We start from the raw sequence: 24693 nt of genomic DNA, 5'->3' as shown, positions 1-24693 counted from the left end.
TCTTATTAGAACTCACCATTAAAAGAAAACCGTTCATCTGCCATCATCGGAAGCCATGCTAACTAGCCTTAGCGCGCACGGGCCTGACTGACAGCGTTAAGACCCGCCTCCTGGCTTTGATTGGTTGTTTCTAGTTAGAACTGGCACAGGAGCTTGAATTATTTTTTCATGATTTATTTTCTCATTCTATGCTGTCTATACATTGACAATGTAAAAGCTTATGTAAAAAAATAAAATACTTCATTTATATATATGTATAGGCTATATAAAGAAAAGTCACATACAGCAGCTTCAAACATCCTCTGGCTAATTCAAATCACAGAAAAGCAAACATCCAGCATTCTGTCTTCGGGGGAACGGCATTACTTTTCTTCATCCACGTTTGATTATTTAGTGGTTTTCCTGAGGACAAATGCATTATGACCCTCTTCTCAGTGGACCTTGTGATTAAGAGGCATCCTAAAATAATGTCCTCAGTGGGCTTGCTCTGCATCAGCAGGCACCGCGCTGGAGCCTAAATCACCGGAACAACTCCAAGAGACGCAGTGAGAAATGGACGCCCTGTCTGCTGAGTCCACACATCACCTGATGGATCGTCCCTCCCTAAGATGCTATCGAATCAGTCCTGATCGGGCATCTTAATTGTTCGAGGATTATTGCAAAAAAAAAAAAAAAAAACAAAAGAAAAAGCTGCATGGTGGTGATGGTATTTGATCTTGGAACTCATTCATTTATAAGAACGTGGCCCTTTAGATATTTTTTATTACTCCATATTTTTATTTCTACTGTTTGACAAATAGTAGATTGAATGATAGACATTATTCGTTCATTTATTTATTTCAAGTGGAAATGTAGGTTACTCACCCTGCTATCTTTGCACTAAACCAGGTCTGAGTGTCAACATAGTCTAAAGCTCACATATAGGTTTTACTTAAATACGTTATAAAGATTATATTCCTAAGACATATTAGAAAAGGGACAAGAAATATAGTGCAAATATCTTAGTACACTTGGAATAAGACAAAACTAACGTACAGTTAATTTTACTGCAAGATTTAGTAACTTGTTTTAAGCCAATAGTCCCTTAATATTCACGAAAATGTAACTAGTTCCAGTAGCAGGTTATTTAACTTATAACAAGAATTTTTTTCCCATGATATGAGTGAAAATAATTTTTTGAGGAGTAGCTCAGCGATTCAGCGTATGAGTCGGTTGGAAGTGAGGGAGCTACAGCACCCCCTTGTGGATATTATAAAAAACATGTTGAAAGTGTGCAACAAAAATCAAGAAATGGAAAAAAAGGGGGGTGGGCGGAAGCTTAGCCAATATTCTATATACTTATAAAAACAATTTCATATAAAGATTGTCAAAAATTATGTCCCCATCAATTTTGTTTGTGCAATTAAAAGAACTATAGAAAAACATCTAGATTTCCTTCCTACTGCATTAGGAGAGACCATTTTATGAATGTATGGAAACAAATTTGTGACTGGGGCAATCTGGTGGTCTCCGAAGACTGGCGACCTGCCCAGGGTGTACCCCGCCTCTGCCCGGAACGTTAGCTGGAGATAGGCACCAGCAACCCTCCCGACCCCAATAAGGGACAAGGGTGTAAAGAAAATGGATGGATCCATCCATCCATCTATGGTGGTGGCAATCTGGTGGTTCTGCTTTTGATGTTGGCGTATTTTTGATAACAAACAGCAGTGTTTATTTTTGTGTTTAAGGCTGTCATAAATAAAAATGTAAGATAAATCATATGAGTTACATCCAAGTAGCCCACTAGGGGGCAGCAGGCCTCCGACCAGCAGGTGTTCTTCCTGCATAACAGCCATATTCAGCTGGTCCCTCTTTCAGGTATCAATTCATTTCAGTTCAGGTTACCTATGAAGCACCAATTCACAACACATGTCATCTCAAGGCACTTCACACACACACACAAAACAATAACTGACGCCATTGACGACCACTAAAGAGATCAAAATAAGTACTGTAGGCTTATTTCCATAAGTGTTCTAGGAGTAAATACAGTAATAAAAGTAATTATTTGAAACAAACATATCGAACATAGAAAATGACAAAAATCCTTTGAATCGGAATTGAAAACTAAAATCACATTTATAATCTCCAATTACCAATAAAGCAATCGGAAGTTACATGACTCGACATTATATTGAGTCGCATAATGTCCGTCACATTATGTGACTCAAAGATGGCATACTAATAAATGCAATAAATAAGATGTTTTGAACCTTATTTTTAAAAAAAAAAATTTGCTGCTCACAATTAAATAAAATACAACATTAAAGATTAAAATATTATACTGTCCAATAAAAAATATTAATACAGGAATGTGGTCTTAGTGAAAAGTATGTTTAATACTTGCTTAATTTTTCAAAAGGTACTTTTAATATGAAAAAAAAAAACAAAAACAACAAAAACGATGGGAACGTATGCTGTTTAAAATATGAGAGCGCAGCAGAGTCTGGGTGCTAATGCAGCATCCCGGATGTAGGGAAGCAACATCCAGTCATCGTACGTACTGGAAGCCGTCATCCATACACTCGCAGCTACGTAGGCTGACATCCACCGAGAGGACTGGTGAGGAGGAGGAACAAGAAGAGGAGGAGGAAGAGGAGATGTCTGTGACGGTCTCTGTGTTTGTGTTCTCCTGGGCGGACTGTGCTCCTCTCCGCATCCCCGGCCCCAGAGACGCTCCGTTCGGAAGAGACGCCTTCAGTCCGGCTTCTTCTCGCAGCGTCGCGCGGCTTCACCCGCCATCCTAACCAGATGCTCTCCGCCGGACCGGACCCGCTCAGTTTCACGCCGACCTACCCCAGCGGAGCCTGAGCTCGAAGGATGCAGGTGAAAAGCCAGATCTGCACCGAGAGGAGCAGCACGGACGATCAAGAGCAGGATGACAACCAGAAGAAGACCTCCTGCTTTTCCAACATCAAGATTTTCCTGGTGGCGGAATGCGCGCTCATGCTGGCACAGGGCACCGTGGGCGCCTATCTGGTGAGTTCAGACATGTCCATCTGATGACGGGGGGTCACGGGCAGAACGATGCGTCGCCTCATCCGGTGCCATATTATTCCCCATCCCATTACCATAATGGCATCCTTCAGTAAACACGGCTATTGATTGATGGCTTGCTGCTTCACCCGTCAGGGCCTGCTTGTGTGTGCGTGTTTTTTTTATTGTGTGTGTGAGAGACACCAGACAGCGTCACAGCGCCAGTGTGCTCCACGCTGTTTGGAGAACATATCTCTATGCGTCTGTGGACAGTGTGGAAGCAGGTTATGAAATCGGGGGTTCGTCCATTCCTACCGGCTCTTGCTGCTCTGAAATGCATCGGTAAATAATACAGGAGGCCTTTCACACACACAGGCCCAGGAGATGACGTGATCTCCACAACACAAGACACGAGATTTTTTTTTTCCTCATTAACACCACATTTCCTTTGACAGAGCCTCTTCCCATCCCCTCTCATTGCTCTGGTATTAATAGATCATCAGCAGCATTTGTTCCAAGTAGTGAAGAAAATGGTAAAAAAAAAAAAAAAAAAAAAAAAAAAAGGAGAGAGAGAGAGAGAGAGTTTATGACCTCTGGCAGAATTCATATTTCATCCAATCCAAAATCTCCGATGTCATTTTCAGTTGTAAGTGAAGCCTCATCCTCTCCAATGGATCATCTAACCACTTCCTGGAAGTTGCTTTTGTGATTTTTTAGTTTTTATTTTTGGTTTGTCCTCTGATAGCTTTCGACATAGTCTGATTACTGTACTGCCTGTTCGGTGCAAGGGTTTATTGAGGACAAGGACACTTTTTTTTTGTAGCTGTTTCAATGCATGCTGAAGTATAAACTATTAGAACTGATGCATGTTCACCATGACAACAGGGCAGGACTGTCCAAACTTTTTGTAACATGAGCCTAAATTGTTAAATTGTTAAAAGTAGTCCTGAGCCACAAAAACGGCATCTCTTGTTATGAAAAATGCAACACCAGTTCTTTTGGAAAAACAAACTAAATACACAATATCTTTTTTAGACATATTTTAGACTACAAGAACATGATATGTGTCCCTTTTTTGTTGTTGTTTTTCTTTTTTAGTCCAGTTAATACTTTCAAGTAAAAGTTACTGGCTGTTTGAGGTGCTGTGTACGATCATGTTACATGGAATGAAAAGAAAAATGTGGTAATTAAAAGATAGATTGTGTGTTGCTTAAGTTTTCTAGTTTTCACTTTAGTTTGTTTTAAGCATATCACCATCAACAGTCTGCACTGAAGTTCTAAGCTAACACACCTAAACTGGTTTAGTTTCAACGTTGTGCAATAACTGGAATGACTTAAGGTAATGGGTTTCCACACAATGTTCTAGTAAAGTCAACTATTTAAGGTTACTAGTGTGGTGAAATAAATCTGTGCTATGAATTTTGGACAAGGGCCACAAATAGTCCCTGGGATGCACTTTGGAGACCCCTGATTTATGATGTCTTATTCCACAATGCTGGCGTGTATTTCAGTAAGATGACATCCTATCACGTGTTCTTACTGTAGTGTAATATATGTCCAGGGCTGACACGATAACTCATTTTGATGATAAATTGTCCCAGAAGTTATTGCGATTACTGATAATGTTGTTTCGAGACCAATTTCATGTAATATAATGGTAACGGTATAGTCACACAAGAACACATTCCCAAAGACCAATAAACTTTAAATTCTATTGAACATTTAACACTGGAACTGGAAAACATTTTAAATATCCAAAAATAAATAGACACAACAACAGGAGCAACAAATAAAATTAATTTTGAAGTCTCTGAAAGACAAAATTGTCCTTCAAAAAAAGAGTTGGCTGAGACCAATGGACAAGATTTAAGACTTTAGTTATCCAGATTTTGGTAGAAAGAGAGAGAGAAAAGAGAAAAATGAAAATCATGCAAATGGAACTTATTGTGCTTGTTTTAATTGATCAGCGAGGCTGCCCAGACCATCATACTGCCACCACTATGTTTGAATCTTGACGTAATGTTCTAGGTAATGCAGTGTTAGTTTTATGCCATAATGGGACACAATTAGCAAAAAAGATCCACTTCTATCTCATCAATCCATATAGTTTATCCCCCGAATGTGTCCGGGATCATCAATATGTTTTTTGACAAATATGAGACAAGCCATTGTGTTCCTTTTGGTCAGTAGTGTATTTGCCGTTTGAACTCTTCTATTGAAGCAAGTTCACTGAAACGTGTCTCAGAAACGATTCAGTTTCTGACTGCTGAATCGTAAACACCATTCTTACCTGAGGCAAGTGAGGCTTGAAGGAGATTTCTGAGTGACCTCCTGGATGAATTATTGATGGATTTTAGCAGCAATTTTGGCAGACTTGTCACTCCTAAGAAGGTTCACCACTGTTCTCTGGATAATGGCTCTCACTGTGGTTCATTGTAACCCCAAAGCCTTAGAAATGGCTTTCTAACCCTTTCCTAAAATATGACAAAACTTGTTCCTTTTCTGTCACTGATTTTCTCGATTAGATTGTGGTTAAGTCTTATTCAAGACTTTGATCTAATCTTTAATCTTCTAATTGAACTAATATTAAAAACAACTCCTGACCTGCCATGAAACCCGAAGGTTCCCAAGCTACACACTACACACTACTGCATACTGAACTTAGCGTAATTTTACTGCATGTCACAAAATATGTTCTTATTGAAAAGCATTCAATTCGACTTGAAAATACATTCTATGAATAATTACTAATGAACATTTACTATGGTTAAATACACAGAGACTGTGTGTGATAAAGTCACAAGAATGGTTCTGGCTAACACCTGTAACACTCATTGTTTATCTGTTTTCCTGCTAGGTAAGTGTTCTGACAACTCTTGAGAGACGTTTTAACCTCCAGAGTGCCGATGTGGGCGTCATTGCCAGCAGCTTTGAAATCGGCAACCTGGCCCTGATCCTGTTTGTCAGCTACTTCGGCGCCAAGGCCCACCGACCCCGACTGATTGGCTGTGGGGGGATTGTTATGGCATTGGGGGCTCTGCTCTCAGCTCTACCAGAGTTTTTGACTCATCAGTATGAGTATGAGGCAGGGGACTCATGGCATGCCGAGGACGGCAGGGTCATCTGCTCCAACAAAACCAGGTCAGAGAATCGGGACTCTGGTTTTAACTGCGGCAACCGAGCCAACACCAACATGATGTACCTTCTGCTCATCGGAGCTCAGGTTCTGCTCGGCATCGGGGCCACTCCCGTCCAGCCTCTGGGAGTGTCGTACATTGATGACCATGTCCACAAAAAGGACTCTTCATTGTATATAGGTGAGTCACTCTAAGGGTGCGAAATGATAGTCAAGTGTTCATTTTGGTACGCGATGGGTTTGTAAGGTACATAAAAATATTAGTCTAAAACTGGATCAAAGTTTTTTTCTGGTGGGTCTTGTACTTTTGATACCTGTCCTTTCATCTTCCTACAAACTCGTAAACATTGAGAGGAATTCCAAGTCATTGCCTTGATATTTACGGGGTAGACTGTATCCCACCTCCCAAATGACATTCCTATGACTGTAGACTAGGCCCTAATCCATTTAATCCATTTTCTGGTCCATCCCATCATTACTCATGATTGAGACCGCAAGGTACTTGAACTCTTCCAGCATGAGGTAAAGACTGACCCCTGACTCAGAGGAAGGACTCAACTAGGGCTAAACAATTATTTTAGTAGTTGAGTAATCTATCTATTATTCTAATGATTGAGTAATTGTAGTGGCTGTTTCCCGCTGAGATGTTCGAGGCTGTGGCATTGTGAAGTGCCAATTCGGTTTTGCAGTACCCGCACCAAGCTGTGCTATCTTTTCTATTTAGCTTAAAGAGATTCAACACTTTTGACACTTTTAGTCTATTTCTTGGTGATGCTTCTTTCTGTTCCTCACCGTATAGCTGCTATTAGCACTTAGCCTTCGTCAACAGCTCACTAGCAGAAGTGAGAGCGCAACACAAATAATTATCCATCCGAAACACAAGGCGCTAAATGTTAAAACATAACTTAACATATAATTTTGAAAATCGAAGGTCCTCCGATGAATCGCTACAGCCTTAGACTCAACCTCTCACCTGTTGGGAACCTCAATTTTAGACTCAGGGGAGCTGACACTCATCCTGCCTATGTACACTGATTGTGGAGAATAGAGTACGATTGATTATTACAACCCTGTTGCTTCACGGTTATATGGAAGCGAAAGAGAAAAAAGAAAAAAATTCTTCATTAAATTCTGAGTAGTGTTTTATGCCTGTTTTGTTCTGGAGAAGAACTGTGTTTTTAATAGTCCCCAGAGCTAGAAGCAGCAGCGCCTGATGGGTCCCCTTAGGTGCTTTTACAGTTTGACACAGACGCCGTGTGATGCTGCCAGCATTGGATGCTGATCGCACACCTGCAGCTTTATGACTTAAAAGGTCGTGTGACAAGCTGCATCATCATCGCCGTGCCGGACGTAGCCATTAGCAAATCGATGCACATTATCAGAAACTGCTCAGGTAGACTTTGGCCTTCCTGGTTCCTTTTCAGGAGCATAAATTGTGTGAAGGAAATCTGCATCACCGCACCGGCTGCAGCAGCCAGGACTGATGTGTCAGGGCAGGTTGGTTTTATAACGCTGGCGCCCGATTCTAAGTTTACCATCTGCTGTGTGTGCAAAATGAGGAAAATTGTTTCCTAGCCTTTAGACTGCATTTTGTTTATGTGGCAACCACAGCTAAAGCTATACATGTCCTGCTCTTAGAAGGTAGCAGGGATCAGCGTGGAGCTGCCTCAGAGTTGGATGTTTTTGTCTCCAGTAGCAAAACGGGGTTACGCGAGGTCTTAAAACACTGCTCATGTTGCCTTTTCTTTTATGATTTTTTTTTTATTCAAGCCTCTTTACTCTGATACCACAAAAGGAAATCCTTTGCAACCAACTGTTTTCAGAAGTCAGCTAATTGGTTAATTATAGATTTAGTGATGCACGATATATCAGTGCTAATATCGGTATCGGCTGATATTGGTCATTTTTTTAACATATCGATATCGTCCCAATACATAAACTGGGCAGATATTTACAACCCGTATTTATTTCCATCTTGTTGCTGTTTGTTTCTGCAGGTGAAGAGGAGGAGGAAGGTCATGTGATATTTTTTTGGCCATGTGACAACGTTATAAGGGACGATAAAAACAATTTATTACATCCTTTTTAGGTAACTGTATAACTGTGACTGTGTTTCACAGTAATCATAACCACACAAACACAAATAATCCTCTTGGGAAAAAAATATCAGTTGTAAAGCGCTTCTTTATGGCACCAGCCATATAAAGATGTGGTGATTTTTATCACGGTAGTTTTTGGTACTTATTTATGCTTTCATTGAACAAACAGTGGAAAAAATAGTAACCCTATTTTGAGAAAAATAATTTGGAGCAATGTTTTCCTTCCAGCTCATTTGTGTTGACCAGAAAGGTGGTTCCACGAGGCACAGAGTCTGGAAGTCTGAAGATATAACTGCTTTCAATAGCTTTTTCCATGTAAAAGCTATTAAAGTCCATTTTATGGTTTTCTTTTACTGCACAATTATGGGAGGTACTGTAAGTTGGGAAAAATAGTGGAACATTCTGCACAGGCAAAGTTAGAAAGAATATTGTGTCTTGTACTTTGCTTGCAGTCATATAGTTTAGGTTCCCAGGAGGAAAGCACTTTCTGCGAACATCAGCAAACTTTCCCAGGCTGGCAGTAGAGCATTGACTTACAGTAACAACTAGGAGGCTGACATAACGTGCATAATAGGCTGTCTGTCAACGTTACCTAGGTAACAGTCGAGAGACAGTGCTGTGTGCCATTCCCATTCTTCATGCAGCTCAGCAGCCTGCCATTAGCGGATAGCCATCAGAGTAAGTAGAGAGAAGGAGAAAGAAAGAAAGGAAGGAGAAAGAAAGAAAGGAAGGAAGGAAGGAAGGAAGAAAGAAAGAAAGAAAGAAAGAAAGAAAGAAAGAAAGAAAGAAAGAAAGAAAGAAAGAAAGAAAGAAAGAAAGAAAGAAAGAAAGAAAGAAAGAAAGAAAGAAAGAAAGAAAGAAAGAAAGAGGGGTAAAAGTCCAAAGTTGTTTCTCCATTCTTTAAATAAAACTGTGTCATCGAAGCCAGAAATTTCAGTCCTTCTAGTATGTCAATCTGACAAATCTTTGAGTATCAAGTTCTGGGAACCAGTCGCTAGACTTTAATTTGCTCTCTCAGCAACTTTTACACATTATTTTTAGGTTGTTTCCATCAGGTTCGCCATCAGATCACACAAATATATGAGCCTCTGTATTCCTGGGTCTATTTCCATTATATATATATATATATATATATATATATATATATATATATATATATATAAAAGGCAATACAGAACTGACTAGGGTTTCCTTATATGAAGATGCATAACAAACAAAATATTTAAGACTTCACCACTAGCGACACGTATTTAATTCCTGTTGACGTTTGATATGCACCGTTAAATTCGGACGTACAGTTAGCCCCAAAATTATTCATGCCACTCTCTGATGCTGATTTAGAACTATTTTCATAAAAATAATTTTTTAAAAAGTCATATTTGATATATATATACAGCATTGCTTTAACCACTGAAGCTAACATAGTTACTTGATTGTGGTGGGAAAATGGAGAGTACATGATACTGCCCCTTTAAAGAACTGAAAACAAGACTAAAAAGTACTTGTTTGCCATTTTCTCCCTTCTGTCCTGGCTCCCCAACCTCTCCCTTCAACACATGAATATAACAAACATCAATCCATTCTCACCACTACCTGTGCTCGGTTCCATGTTTTTGTGTTTTATCCCGTCCACCAGGCACGTCAATCGCCATGGCTACATCTTGTGGCGGTGCTGCTGTTGAGGTGCCATAATTGCGCTGTCGTCTAGAAAGTCGCATGTGCATGCTCTGTTTTTTCTGTCGCCACCGTTTAAAGACGGTGGTGTTTGACGAGTTCGAAGTGTGAAAGCAGAGTCGCCTTGAGTAAAAGCCACATGACAGGAGCAGTTGGGTTCAGTTCAGCAAATACCTATCCAGCTGATTAAATACCAAAGCAGCAGCTCCGGAGGAAGGAATGGGATGGGATGATCGAAGACGAGGCTGCTCTTTAGAGATCGCATCTTCACCCTCATGGATCAATGCAGCCTGACTGAGACAAAGAGGACAAGAAACACTCCAGGGTAATAAGGTAAACACCCCTGGCCCTACATGAAAACAGTAATTGCTTCCTAAACCTAATTGGTTGTCATGGGAAGAGCTGACATCACGCCCCTGTGATAAGTGCCAGTGAGCCTTTTACGTCACGGTGAAGGAGTTACGGCATTACCAGCCTGTTCTGTGTCATGTAACATCTCAGCTGGACTTTTGTTAACTAATGAGCCACTTCCAGACCTTCTTTCTGTTTCTTGTGAGTCATTCAGAGGTGGACTCGCTGCTGTGCTGTGAACCATTTTCTGGCTACACAACTCAAGTGCTTGAGGATCATGAACTGATGGCTGGTAGAACAGATCTCATGGTTCCATCAAATACAGCAAGTAACCTCTGTCTGAAGCAGCATAGCAACCCCACACCATCACACTACCACAACGTTTGACAGTAATTGTGTTTCTATCAACGGTTTTTTTTATGCGCATTTTGAAGTGTCGCGTTAGAAATGGTTTATGGAAACAGCAAAATTCAAAGTTTTTCAAAAATGTGTTTATACTCGTTTGACATGGATTTTGGCTGTTCCGAAAAGAGTTAATCCACTAAAGGGGAGACGGAAACACATTTGCCAAATTAGTTTTGACATAGTCTCACTAGAGGCACCAAACTAGGAAACATTTTAATTCCAACCCTTGAGCTCATAGGGAGGAGCGGTCAGCCTCCCTATGAGCCTATGACCGGTGAAAGGCACTCCACTGGTGGATCTGTGCCTTACCAGAGGCACAAAAAATCCAAACGTCCAACTTGGAGACATGTGTGGTTCATGTTTGTAGCATCTACATCTTGTTTATTACAGCCATAAGTAGCATCGATATTTGACGAAATGAGACTTTGTGTGGCCTGCTTGTAACCGATAGATGGAAGCACTCTTAATTCACATCTTATTTTTTGCAACATTCTAAAGATTCGCCAGGAAACACAGCTAATGGCGTTCTTTCCCTGAAATACTAACACTAAGTACGTAGCATGTCATGAGATGTAACAGGATACACACCTTCCAGAAAATCCTAACGCCTCATTAGCTGCATTTCCATTAACATAAAAATTGTGCAATTTCAAAAATAAATTTGCTTTATGGAAACCCACTTATTTTGAAAAAAAAAACAAAAAAACCTCGTTTTTCAATAAAAGGTTTTGCCGCTCGGATGAGGTTGTTCTTTTAGCTGTATCGAAATTAGAATATTTTGCAAAACTTGGAAACACCTCTTGATCACACAAGTCATGTGATCAACAACCAGATGTTGCTACTGCGGGAAAAGATGAAGACAACAACAGGAAGTGGTTGGAGGATGATGGTGCGACATGTTTTTGAACGACTTATTGTGTGAACAAACTTATTCACATTGGATTTTAAATGCATTTCTTGCTTAATGGAAATACCACAATTGCAAAATTGTGTGTTTTTCTAGCGGACCATCAACAAAGTTTTGCGCACATTTTTAATGGATAGCTATTGATCTGTACTGTGTATTCCCAATAAGTCTTGTTAATTGTAAGGTCAGCTTTTCTAAAATACGTTAAATCACCACCTGACAAACTTTTGTTGTAGAAATTAGTATTATGATTCTGAAAGCATCTGAAAGGAGCCAAATTCTTACCCACAGCTCTGTAATTGGATTGGATCTGTCAGAACAGCTTTTCAAATCTTACTCACGTCCTATGTGTGTTTTTCTGATTGCCTCTATCTTTGCTAACATTTCTTTTTGTCGTTCGGTGGCCGGTGCATCAGATCATTGTGCCTGCTGGCAGATTAAAGTGAAGCAAAAATAGATTTAGAGCTTCAAAGTAAGCCACATTGTTCTGGGTAGAAAATGGCTGCTTGTAGAAAGACTAACCCGCTCTTTAGCTGTGTAGACTCTAATGTCAGAGCCAAATTGTAATTGGATTATTGATTGCTGTCCTTCTCTTGACTGATAGGCTGAGGTAAGTAAGCTTCAACGGGCAACAAGCGTCCCGTCGGTTGTTCACCACACTAAGGGTCTGAACAAAGAAGCGTCTGTTAATGATGGGTTTTATGGCCTGTGTTTGTAACAGCGAGGCAGACCCCAAACAGCTCCAGCTGTACATGCAAGTAGAGCGCAGCGTGTGCTGCTCTTGTTAGCCAGACAGCAACACTGTAGGACACTCACAGGCCTCCAGCTTTTAATGGGTCTCCAGGCGTCAGGCTGTTCAGGTTAAAATGAAGATTAACAACAACGCATGCAGGCGATACGCTTCTGTTTTTATGTGATGACCTCCCTGACGTTTTCACTCTTGTAGTAATGCTACACTGGAAAAACAGAATTTGGTAAAAGTCTGGTATAATAAGCAATGAATCAATTAATTGCAATAATTTCCATTGTGATGACTTAATATTTTTTCAAGGGCAGTTTTGCTTCCAGAGGATTTATAATCCATTTTATTTGTGGTTTTGGTTCCAAGTAGTTTTTTTTATTTCCATTTTGTTTGTCGTTTATGTTTCAGAGATTTGAAATATCTTCCAGTTTCAGCATGAGGTGTTCTTTACAGAACTAAAGTTTATTAGTGTTTGAGAAGACGAACTTACATAATAATTCCATTATCGTTGTATTACTTGAAAATTATCTCAAAACAATATTATTGTTACTGTGAAAATTTATCGTCCAACAAAATGTATTATTGCGACAGACCTTATTCTGGACAAGTATTTTTATCTAGTTTCTAGAGCAAACATTGAAGCTCTCTTGAACTAAGACAAAACTAACGTACAAGTAACTTTTTCAGCAGTTTATAGGAGCTTCTTTTGAGTCAATAATTTCTTAATATTGATTAAAAAAGTCCTAGTTCCACTGGCAGATTATTTCACTTATAACATGAGAAAAATGCCTTGTTATAAGTGAAATAATCTGGCAGTGGAACTAGGACTTTTTCATCAATATTAAGGAATTACTGACTTCTTTCAAGTGTTCTAAGTTATTTGTACTAAACACATTTGGCAAGATTTTTGCAGTGTTATCTCGTGATGTATATTTAAATATATGAATGCAGCTACAACTGAAGCTCTGTGTCTGGAAGAACAAAAAACCAGCGTGACGCAAGTCGTCTGTTTGTGTGCGATTGTTTAGGACTGGAAACTGGCACGTTGCCACCTGTGGTTTAGATGCAGCGCAATGGAGGCCCTGGCTGTAGCCACTTGATATGCAGACTGTTGTGCCGTATGTGCTGTGCCAAAGAACACAAACACTCAACATTGTTGTTCTAAAATTGGACTCACAGTCCCCCATACGCCATGTATTCGTACACCGTGAACATCCCCTCTGTGCGTTTCAGTGGGATTTTACGTGACAGACCAACAGAAGGTAGTGTATTAGCATCAAAGTGTACAATAACACCTGAGTTGAAGATATTTTATAAAATAAAAATCTGGAAAGTGTGACGTTTAGCACCTCTGATTCAGCTTGATAAAGAACCGCCTTTACAGGGGCAGGTCGTTTTGGGCTAAGTCTCGAACACATTTTCACATCTAGACACTAAATGATTTGGCCATTCTTCTCAGCAAAATAGCTCAAGTTCAGTCAGAATGGATGGAGGACATCTGTGAACATAATGTTTTATTTATTTCATAAGTCTCACCACAGATTCTCAACTGGATCTGGGTCAGCTTAGCATTGTTATATCCAATAGATTAGTCACACTAACTCCATCTTTCCTGAAAGTACAACGTTGAACAAACCTTTAACCTGTTTCGTTTTTTTGTGTATAAAGAAAACATGATGGAAACAGAGTGCAAATCAGCAACAGTGCAGCCGATTGTGATATGGGACCGTAACGCCATGCGACCCTCGATTTATTGAAACGCAGTCAGAGCGGTCTGCAGAAAGTCTGCTGATCTTCCCCTTCATCATACCTCAGCCTCTGTTTGTCTCTGTAATACGTCAAACGAAGCGGCGTGGGGCTGCGAGTTGAGAGTCCACTGCAGCAAAAATGTTTTTACTCCACCGGGGTTATTACTCTTCTACTGTAGGACAGCGGGGGAAGGAATGGACACTGACTCAGCATGCCCAGTCCGTTCGGGCCGGGCCCGGGTTGTTTTATGTGAGCACCTTTGCCAAGAAACGAAGGGCCAGCGATTGAACTGTGCTCTAATGTGAGTCTGAGTGTGAAATTATTCATGTGTAGGGAGCGTGACCAGGTAGAGCAGCCCGGTCCCACACAGGGTGACCTCTCTGCTGCTCTATTTACGACTGCTGAGCACAGAGGACTTATTATGGCTCTGGAATTACTATCATCTCCAGAATGATTCCCGTCACTTGTGGATGCGCCGTATTTTATCTGGACCTTTTGAAGAGGAGTCACCAGATTTATCACCTGGTATTCTGCAAATTACGTTGATAAAAACATGTATGCACCCACTGAATCTGTCAAACTGCAACGTGTTTCAGTGGCTTACAGAAGTATTCATACCCCTTGAACTTTTCCATTATTTTACCACTGTACAACCACAAACATAAATATATTTTATTGGAATTTTATATGACAGACCAAAACGAAGTGCTATGCATTTGTGAAGTAAAAAGCAAATTATACATGATTCAAAACACCAGACAGGTCAGGGATAAAGTTGTGGAGACGTTTAAAGCAGGCTCAGGCTGTAAAAATATTTCTCAACCTCTGAACACCTCACTGAGCGCTCTTCAATCCATGGTGCGGAAATGGAAGCAGTGTGGCACAACTGTAAGCCTAGGGAGACGAGGTCTTCCACCTAAAATTACAGGGGGAGCACTGATCAGAGATGCAGCCAAAATTCCCATGGTATTCTGTACCGTATGTACAGAATGTACAGAACCGCCCCCTAGACTCTTTGGTTTACTGAAGCCACGCTCCTTCACTTCCTAAGTCTCCAGTCACATTAACTGAAGCCAAGTGAAACTGCTCTGAAGCTCAGCTGAAGATGTGATGAACAGTCTGCAGCTGTAGGTTCACTGCATTTGAACTGCAGCAAGTTCTCAGTGCTGTACTTACTGCATCTAATGAGCAATGTCAGGGTCTAATAAAATAAAGTGTGCACATAGCATTTTAAGACTGCCTTGCAAACTAAAAAAAAAAACTCTAGTACTGTAACTGCTGATGTTTCTGAACTAAAGGGATGGTCTGTGTTCAGTGGTCAGTTCGTGTACGGTCATGTGAACAAAAAAAGTTCTAGTCCTGAGACTGTTTCGTCATAGGGTAGCGGTATGGAGATCTGTCCCACAGGTGATCTGTGCCATTGTATGAAAGATGCATGTGAATACAAACGTGCCGAAACCACGTGACTGTGCAGACTGCTCAGCTTCTAGAGAAGCCAGTGCTGCTGTCCGTCAATCTGGGAAGGGTTATAAGACCATGCCCTGTCAATTTGAAGGACATCCCGTAACAGCCTGATAGGTTACCCACAAGTAGAAAACATTTAAGGCACTTCTTAGTCTTTGCAAGGATGGGAAGAATATTTCTAAAAAGAATATGACAGGCCAACAAGAGGTGTGTACAAGATTGTATTAGACTTCTAAGTTGCTAAGTCGAGGCCTAAGGCAACATTCTGACCAAAGGGAACTCAGAGTGCTTCTCAAAGTATATTGATATTAATGTTTGTTGTAAACCTTTAAATAAATAACTGTTTTTTCAAAAATAAACAAATTGATTAGACATCAACATTTGAACATGTCTTCTATAATAACTAAAGGCTTAATGCTGTCATGGACTGGCGGACCAGTCCAGGATGTACACCGCCTCTCGCCCAGTGACTGCTGTAGTTAGCCACCAGTGACTTGGCAAGGATAAGCAGGTTTAGACAATGAATGGATGGATGCATGTTTAATGGGATGTATCTAATGAGCTTTAAGGGTTTGGGTTAGGGCTGACGGAGTTAGTCAATCTCTCCAGCAGAAGACAGCCTAACATTTGATCAACAAAGCGGCAGCGTACATCATCAAAGGCTCGGTGCCTCAACAGGCAACGACTGCAGTGATATCACCAACCGCAGCAGCAACTCACAACAGAGAACTATCCTTTCTGAATCCACTTTCTAAATGTTTTTTTCTCTAATTCATTGCGGTTGCATAACAACACTTCCGTGCACATCTGTGTCAATATTATTGCTGTTGTTATCGTCAGCCGTTTCACTTTGAAAGTTGCTCCAGGCGCTTGGATTTGGTTCGCTTTTTTTATTGAGGCTGGTTTGGATCCATTAAAGATAAGAGCATTGGTGTGCTGTTGATCTGATCATCTGCTGGGTGTGTGTGTGTGCCCGCCACACTGCATCACATACTGTACATCACTGACTAAAGCGGATTTTCATTGTGTTATGTGCTATGAAATGCTAAATAACTGCAGGTATATTTTTGATTCACTCATCAAAAATATACCTGCGGTGTTGCTTTGATTCTTTCATGCACGTGTGAGAAACCCTTTAATCTCCCATGGCAACCATTCAGCTGTGCAAAATGCCTGGTGAGACCAAGCACCAGCCTTTGAGGATCACCCCTCCCCACGACTCCCCCACTCAGCTCCTTCAGACTAGCCAACAGCAATTAGCAAACATCTGGTGGAACTGAGCTTCTCCTAAACTCATTGACCTACTTCTCAGTGCAACGCTGGTAAAAATGTTGCTAAAGGGTTAATAGAGAAGCCATGTTGTGACGACTTCCTGAAGGTGGAGCTTCAGAACTAGCAGGAGCTTCTTAAAGAGACAGAGACTCTCTTTAAGAGAGGCCCAATTTCAAGGTGTTCAACTTTTGTTGAACACCTTGTTGAACACAAGTCAATTTGTTTTTAAGTTATATTTGATATACACAGCATTTTTATAACAACTGAAGGTAAGATAGCTACTTGATTGTGCTATAAATGACATTATGTTACTGAAAAATACGTAATCCTGCCCCTTTAAGCACCATGTGTTGGCCGTTTGGCCCCTGGTGGAGGGCAGATGAAGATATAGGAATGCATCTATTGGTCAGCTGTTGAGTTGTCAGACGTGCTGGCTGAGGTTGCTAATGGTCAGGGTCACGTTTGACTGCAGACTGAATCAACTGTAATGGAAATCAGTGACATATAGATGGACCTCCTGGTTTCTCCTAGGGCTGAATCTGTGACAGTTCCAATAGAAATTATTGAACCTTTTCAACCATTTCTATACGTGTTATGTCCAAAATCACGTACAAAAGCTTTTACAGATCTTGTACCTCATTCAACAAATGTAATTGTTGGATAAAATGTGCATTAAGCAGTTTATTGAAGGCATTAAAGCAGAAATAAGCGGATCAATCACCGAATCACAGAAACACATTGCATTTATGAAGACCTCAGTAGCCTTAGAGCTTAGCTGTGCGTTTCAGGTTAGGTTCAGTGCAATAACCAGTGCAATAGATACAGAGTGTGTTAGAAGTTTAAATAAACATACTGTTTGGATAAAGTTATATAATTTTGGGGCTTTTTGAATTGTTCTGTTTTCAGGCTACAGCACAAAGCATGAAAAAAGTAAAATAAATTCAACTGGATGAGCTTGAACTGATTGTAGATTTTCTCTACGTATGATGGACGAAAAAATAAGTGAATGGTCTGATGATCTGAAATATTTAAGAAGAAATCTGACATAGACAATATATGTCTAATCAACTAATGACTCATTTTCTTCTGACATTGACGGAAACCTTTGACCGGCACTACACTGGTGATTCCTTGACCTTTCTTTCATCTACTTGAGGTTTTTGTCTTTTAATATAATTACTTTCTTTTTTTTTATGTATATATATAACTCAAAATTCAGCTGCTTGAATGGGGAACCTGGCCTCGCCCAAAGCCCCACGTTTCAAACTCTTAACTTAAATGTCTATTGGCAAAGCTAATAGATCACGCTCTCCAGCAGTTCAACATGTGAATCCTCTTCTATTTTTAGATGCCTGTGTTCAGTTTCTCTAATAGTTGCTGGAGTCATTTCATAAACTCTTGGATGAGGCTGTGGGTTTCATGGGGATCTTGCTTTCACATCCAAAGCTCTTTGGCTGAGATAACTGAACATTTTCAATCCTTTGACAGACTATTTCTGGAAGGCCTTCAAATTGTCCTCCAGATACTTTTACTGCTTCATTTTTCCTTCTACCTTTACAAGCCTTCCTGCCGTGAAGCATGATGCTGCTACCACCATGCTTAACGGCGATGGTGTGTTTATGGTGATGTACAGTTATTGGCGTCTAGCAAACAGCGTCTATTTTGGTCCTATCAGTTTTCCCCAAATCTCCATGGTGACAAACAAAAAGTTAGCCTTTTGCCTAACCATGTTGATTGATTTTTTTAATACATTTATATATGTATATATTTCTTGTGCACTTTTTGTTTTATTGGATGTGATTGATGAAACACTTAGAACCGCTTTTTGTTTAAGAGATTATTCCACCATTGGAATGTTTTTTGCTCGATGAAGGTCTGTGACTGAAATATGCATATTCAAATCTATCAAGTTGAAGCGCTGGAGTTTCCCTTCTTTAGATTAAGTTTTGTGTTTTAAGACAGACAAAATGTGTGTGAATAACTTTGAAAGTGGTAACTAACTTTTAATAACTTTGAGGCGTTTTTTTTTCTTAGATTTTTCAGTAGATTCCGACCTCTATAAAAAAATAATCCCTGATAATAGATATAAGAGTGATCATAAAATCATTTCTAGAAGGGTTTAATGGTCGATTTGTTGTAGCAGGAGTAAACAGCACTTCTTCTGCTTTCGGCTCATTATTAGCAGACAGCCCATCACTTCCTCTTGTTACACTTAACTGTTCCCATTCACTGTAGCATATTAATTGCTCCAAACACAAACACAATTTTGCCTGGTCTGATTCCTCTTGGAAAGCTCTTAGCCCCAGCGCCAAAGTGAGGCGGCTGCTGCATGAGTGTACTCATACGCAAAGAAGCCATTTCCTGCTTGATCAGTCCTGATACCACTGCATTATCTCGTCTTAGATCAATAAGTCTGTGCAACGTGTTGACTGTGCATTACTGTGCCCTTGGGGGGTATAAATTTTGGAACTGGACAAAGAAGAAGTGGTCTGCATCAGGTTCCTTTTAAAGCAGCTGGCCTTAATGCAATGCTGCCCTCTGCTGGCAGATGAGGTGAATGAGCTGTTTCACCTCATCTGTCATGGTGTAGCAGTGAAATTCAGCTTTCGCTTTTGTCTCTTCTAACTTATGTAATATTTAATCTAATATTTGATATTCATTTGTCCTTTTCTTTTTTTGTTTTTGTTTTTATTTGCAGGTATATTATTTTCAACGCTAGTTTTCGGCCCAGCTTGTGGCTTCATCCTAGGTTCCATCTGTACCAAAGTCTACGTTGATGCTGTTTTCATCGACACCAGTAAGTAGCCATTTTGTTAACATCGCAAAACTTCCAGAACAAATAGATGGAAACGCTTTTACAACAAATAGCAATTTGTTGTAAAAGCTCAGAGTGAGCTCTACAAATGACTTTTGTTTTTTATTTCTTCCATTCAAATTCACTTTATTTTACTTCTTTCTAGTCATTTTCTCAGGAATAAACCAGTAGAAATGTAGGAGTCTTCCTGGCATTGAGCTTAAAATAAAAGACCATTTAAAACATTGAGCCACTCTGGTTCCATTAAGCAGTTGTTTAGCTGCAACTTTGAAAACCGAGCCATGTTTCACAACACACTGTAATTAGCTGAACTATCCACATACTTTGCCAAATGAAAAAACTTCTGTAAAATCAACACAATTGTTGGAAAAAAAAACTTACATTTTGTTGTCCCATCAAACACACATTTTCAATCATTTCTAACACCTTCCATTTAACAGCAAAGTATGAAAATGTATGGTATGTTTCATAAAAGTGTCCTCAAAAGGCAGAAAAATTAGGAGGCCTAAGAGTCCTGGGGAACACCACTGACAGCTTGTTATTCTAAAGGTCTTAGCTCTCCATACTGATCATTGACTGACATGTACAATTTAAATCAGGCATGTGAAGAGACAACCATATCAACTGTTAAAAATGAAAAATCACGAGAAATTGAGCTCAGATCAAGCAACATCATTACATGCCAGAATCAGACGGTATTAGTGGATTATTTGCAATTTGAACTATTCAAACCGTTAGCTAAAAGAAAGGTTAAAGTAGATCTGTGCAGCAGCTTTTTTCATCTTTATTTGAATCCATGTGATTTTTAAGAAATGATGACATGATCTCAGTGGGGTTAGCACAGATTGAAGTCACTTGTTTCCTAAGCTTTTAATAAAGATCCTTGTAATTTTTTCTCCTACCTTTCTTGCCCAGGTAAGCTGGACATCACCCCGGATGACCCTCGCTGGATCGGGGCGTGGTGGGGCGGCTTCCTCCTCTGCAGTGCCTTACTCTTCCTGTCGGCCCTCTTCATGTTCGGCTTCCCCCAGGCGCTGGACGAGCAGGACATGGACGCTCGAGGGGAGAGTGAGCAGGCCATGCTGCCCACCTCCTTGAGCCTGGAGAGCCAGGACTCTAAACCCAACGGAGAGTTTCGTGGCTTCGACATGAACAGCGGACTCTCGGTCTGGGAGCATCTGAGAGGTGAGAAGATACAGTAGGAGGAGATTGAGTAAAGGCAAGAATACTTTTATACTTGGATCTTTCTTTCCTTTTCTCCTTCCAGTGATCCCCCGGGTAACCAGACATCTTCTGTCCAACCCGGTGTTCAGCTGCATCACGCTGGCCGCCTGCATGGAGATAGCTGTGGTTGCTGGTTTTGCTGCTTTCCTTGGGAAATACCTGGAGCAGCAGTTCAACCTCACCACTTCCTCAGCTAATCAGCTGCTAGGTACTGTGACCATTTTCCTGACTCAATGTTGGGCTAGTGATTGTTTTACCTTTAAATTATTAGGGAGGGTAATACAAACAGAAATCCATCCGGTCCAAATGGATTAGGTTAATCTCTTGTAGACTATTGTTTGAATTCCTCTCAAGCACCACATGGCCAAGGTGGCACATGCATACCACCAGTGACGGTTGATGCATTTTCAACACATACCAGGCGTCATATTGGAATAACTTTACTGTCCTCTAGTGGTCAGAAATGTCTGACCACAAATATGAAATATGTCTAATTATGCTTGAATCACCTAATTTGCATACTAAACACTTACATTTTATATAAGTTATATTTATATTAAGATTTTTAACATAAAAACACAAATATTTCATAACTCATAAGACTGTCAACAGGGTAGAAAAGGATAAATGTTTAGAAAGAAGATAAATTAATGGATTAATAATCAATTTGTAAAACTTGTAAACATTAACAGCAGTGTCTGTGTAGAAACCTCTGCGTGGAAGGAAATGATTCAGTCGACATCTTCTGCTTCTCCAGGTATGACCGCCATCCCCTGTGCCTGTCTGGGTATCTTCCTTGGGGGGCTCCTGGTTAAGAAGCTGAACCTCTCAGCTCTCGGAGCGGTCCGCATGGCCATGCTGGTCAACCTGGTGTCCACGGCCTGCTACGTCTCTTTCCTCTTCTTGGGCTGTGACACGGGGCCTGTTGCTGGGGTTACGGTGGCCTACAACAATGAGTAAGATCATTAAGTTACTAAGATGTGAGAGACTCACAACCCCCACTTGTTTAGAGCTCCCTTTGATTAATAATAACTGAATAACTGGAACATTGATCAATGTTTGATGCATATTTGCTTGATGAAGGCAATTGACAAAATGTCATGTTTATTGGTTGTTTCATAATTGGTTACTGTGTTAAGTTTCTTGACGTGTAATCACTGATACACTCTTTCTCTGCCTCTGTAGGACGCTGCAGTCGAAGAAGCAACCTGAGTCAGGCTGCAACAGTAACTGCAACTGCTACACCGCCTCAGTGAGTCCCGTCTGTGGCTCCAACGGAGTCACCTACATCTCAGCCTGCTTCGCTGGCTGCACCAAACCAGTAAGTGGAGACAAAAAAGACTTTCCTGGACAGCGAGGAAGGAGAAACGCTCACCGTCTGGTTCTTGTCTTTGCGTCAGAACCTGAGCAGCTGTGGGTGCATACCCAGCATCGGCGGTGAGAACGAGGCCTCACCAGGGAAGTGCTCTAGCCCCCGCTGTCAGCATGCGTTCCTCACCTTCCTGTGTGTCATCTGTGTATGCAGCATGATCGGAGCCATGGCCCAGACGCCCTCCGTCATCATCCTTATCAGGTACGGTCTCAGTTAGCCCACAAGAGGGAGCCAGGAACATTAGGAGCTGGCAGAGGGGATGATGTGAGTTGGAGCATCCTGAAAGGAACGTTGTACGAGTGAATCATCAGAATAGGTGTCATAGATAGGAATATAGACACAAGGGGGAATATTATGTCACACATTCATGAGAATGATCAAAGTACCAAAAATAACACATACCACTTGTCTAAAGATTTCTATTTGGGGATTGTTTGTATCTGGGAATATGGTGTCCATGAAGGCTTGGCCTGCTTTTCTCTTGCAATAATTGACTACAACAATTTTAATTATTTCTAAGACATTTGTTTATTGCTAATTTGATTCTGATGAACAGTAGTCAGACTTTTTAAAATGAGAATCATGTATCACTTTACTTCAGCTAGCTGCAGATATATTCTAGCGCATGTACAGAGTGCTGGAAGACTACTGTAAATATGGAACAACCACCTGCTGAATTTAACAGACGTTTTTAAGTAGAGATGCCTAATGTGAAGAATATTACTGCTCTATGCTTTTCTGGTGTCTAAAACGGCACACTGGTAGCCTAAGAAGCTAATTTCAGCCAGCTAATTAGCTTATTGGCTCTGTTAGCTAGCCCACCCAACCCATTCGAGCTTCCTAGCATGTCTGCTATAGTGTTTAATCCTTGTGTTTATAAATGGGGTCCAACCGACCCCACACTGTATCACTTGTATCAGTTGTCTCACTCCTCACACGCACAAGGGTTAAAAAAAACAAAAAAACATTAGCTTAATAACAGTAATAGATGGTTTTTCCTACATACAAATCATCTTTCTTGTAAAGAAGTGAAACATTTTGGGGGCTAGACGTGTGCTTAAACAACTAAGAGAGAGGAGAATACAGAGTCTCTCTTTCTCTGGAATATAATTAATACAAAAGTATATCAGCTAGTGATTAGTCTTTTTACATTAGCCAAGTCAATACCACCACTGGTGAAGTTTAGTTTTTACATTTTGAAACAATTTCTCTCTGGCAGCAGCATGGGGCTCAAGTTTCTGTTTCAATCAGTTTCTCAGTAGTTCCTTGATCATATATTGATCCTGATACTGAAATGAAATTAAACGCTCATTTCATTACGATAACCAAAGTAAACTGAGTGGGGTGTCAAGGACACATAGCGACCATCTAACATAAGAAGCATTTTTTTGGACTATGAGTGACACTGACAATACACTGCTATGCTAACCAGGCCCTGGCAGCCACAGGTTAACAGAAGAGTCCAGCCGCTAGCGACTGTTTCGTTTTGTGACAGTGCTACAGCTAACAGCTAACAGTTAACTTGATGCAACTTTGGATCAAGCACTTCCTTATGGGGATCACTTTTGTACATTAATCTGTTTCCTTTTTGTGTTGTTCTTGTTTTTCTTCTCAGAACTGTAAGCCCTGAGCTTAAATCATATGCTCTTGGAGTTCTCTTCCTCCTCTTGAGGCTGATAGGTAAGAGGAATCCATATTTATTCACTTTAAATGTGTCAAAACACGCCCACTGTTGTTTGGCTTCAATTTCTGTTGCAAGTTCTCCCTGCTGTAGGCTAACATGTCAGAGAGGTTTTTCGCCTACCTTAAGCATTTCATCAGTCTGTCAGCTCAGACCCAGCTGGAACGTGAGCTCAAACCTGTGCTCATACTGGCCTTTTGACCTGCTGTCTGTCCACAACCCCCCTTCCCTCCTGCTCCAGGCTTCATCCCTCCCCCTCTGATCTTTGGTATGGGCATCGACTCCACCTGTCTGTCCTGGAGCTCGGTCTGCGGCGAGAAGGGCGCCTGCATGCTGTACGACAACGTGGCCTACAGGCATCTGTACGTCAGCATCGCCATCGTGCTCAAGTCCTCGGCGTTCCTCCTGTACGCCACCACGTGGCAGTGCCTGAAAAGCAACTATAGGAGGTACATCAAGAACAACGAGGGCTACCTCACGCCCACTGAACTTTTCGCCTCCAATGTGACTCTGGACAATTTGGGTAAGGAGATTACCCAGAACCCAAGTAACAGGACAAAGTTTATATACAACCTGGAGGACCAGGAGACGAGTGACAACATGGAGTCGGTTTTATAGTGGCAATTTACACGAGGCCAGCAGGATCCGCTAGTGTGCATCTGATCTGATGTACAGTCTCTCTCTCTCTCTCTTGGTGTTGTGCAACATGTAGAGCATTGTTCATCCAAAACATTAGATCTGTTCAAAACAGTAACGGGACTTCCAAAAAAAAGGAAAGAAAAAACAA

General features: G+C 40.8%; 1 protein-coding gene across 1 annotated transcript; it reads left to right on the top strand.

Moving 5' to 3' along the window:
• The first annotated feature begins 1659 nt into the window (after positions 1-1659).
• On the top strand, positions 1660-24693 carry LOC106904087 (solute carrier organic anion transporter family member 3A1-like). The gene is made up of 10 exons (XM_014968218.2): positions 1660-3018; positions 5873-6332; positions 19513-19611; positions 20545-20814; positions 20897-21061; positions 21611-21809; positions 22039-22174; positions 22254-22426; positions 23841-23905; positions 24148-24693. Exons 1-10 carry the CDS (start codon positions 2860-2862, stop codon positions 24522-24524), a joined length of 2103 nt encoding a protein of 700 aa, XP_014823704.1. The 5' UTR covers positions 1660-2859; the 3' UTR covers positions 24525-24693.

This window comes from Poecilia mexicana, unplaced genomic scaffold (genome assembly GCF_051168715.1).
Source record: "Poecilia mexicana isolate PSO_F unplaced genomic scaffold, ASM5116871v1 scaffold_3, whole genome shotgun sequence".
Classification (NCBI taxonomy): Eukaryota; Metazoa; Chordata; class Actinopteri; order Cyprinodontiformes; family Poeciliidae; genus Poecilia; species Poecilia mexicana.
This window is presented reverse-complemented; position numbering and strand designations above follow the sequence as displayed.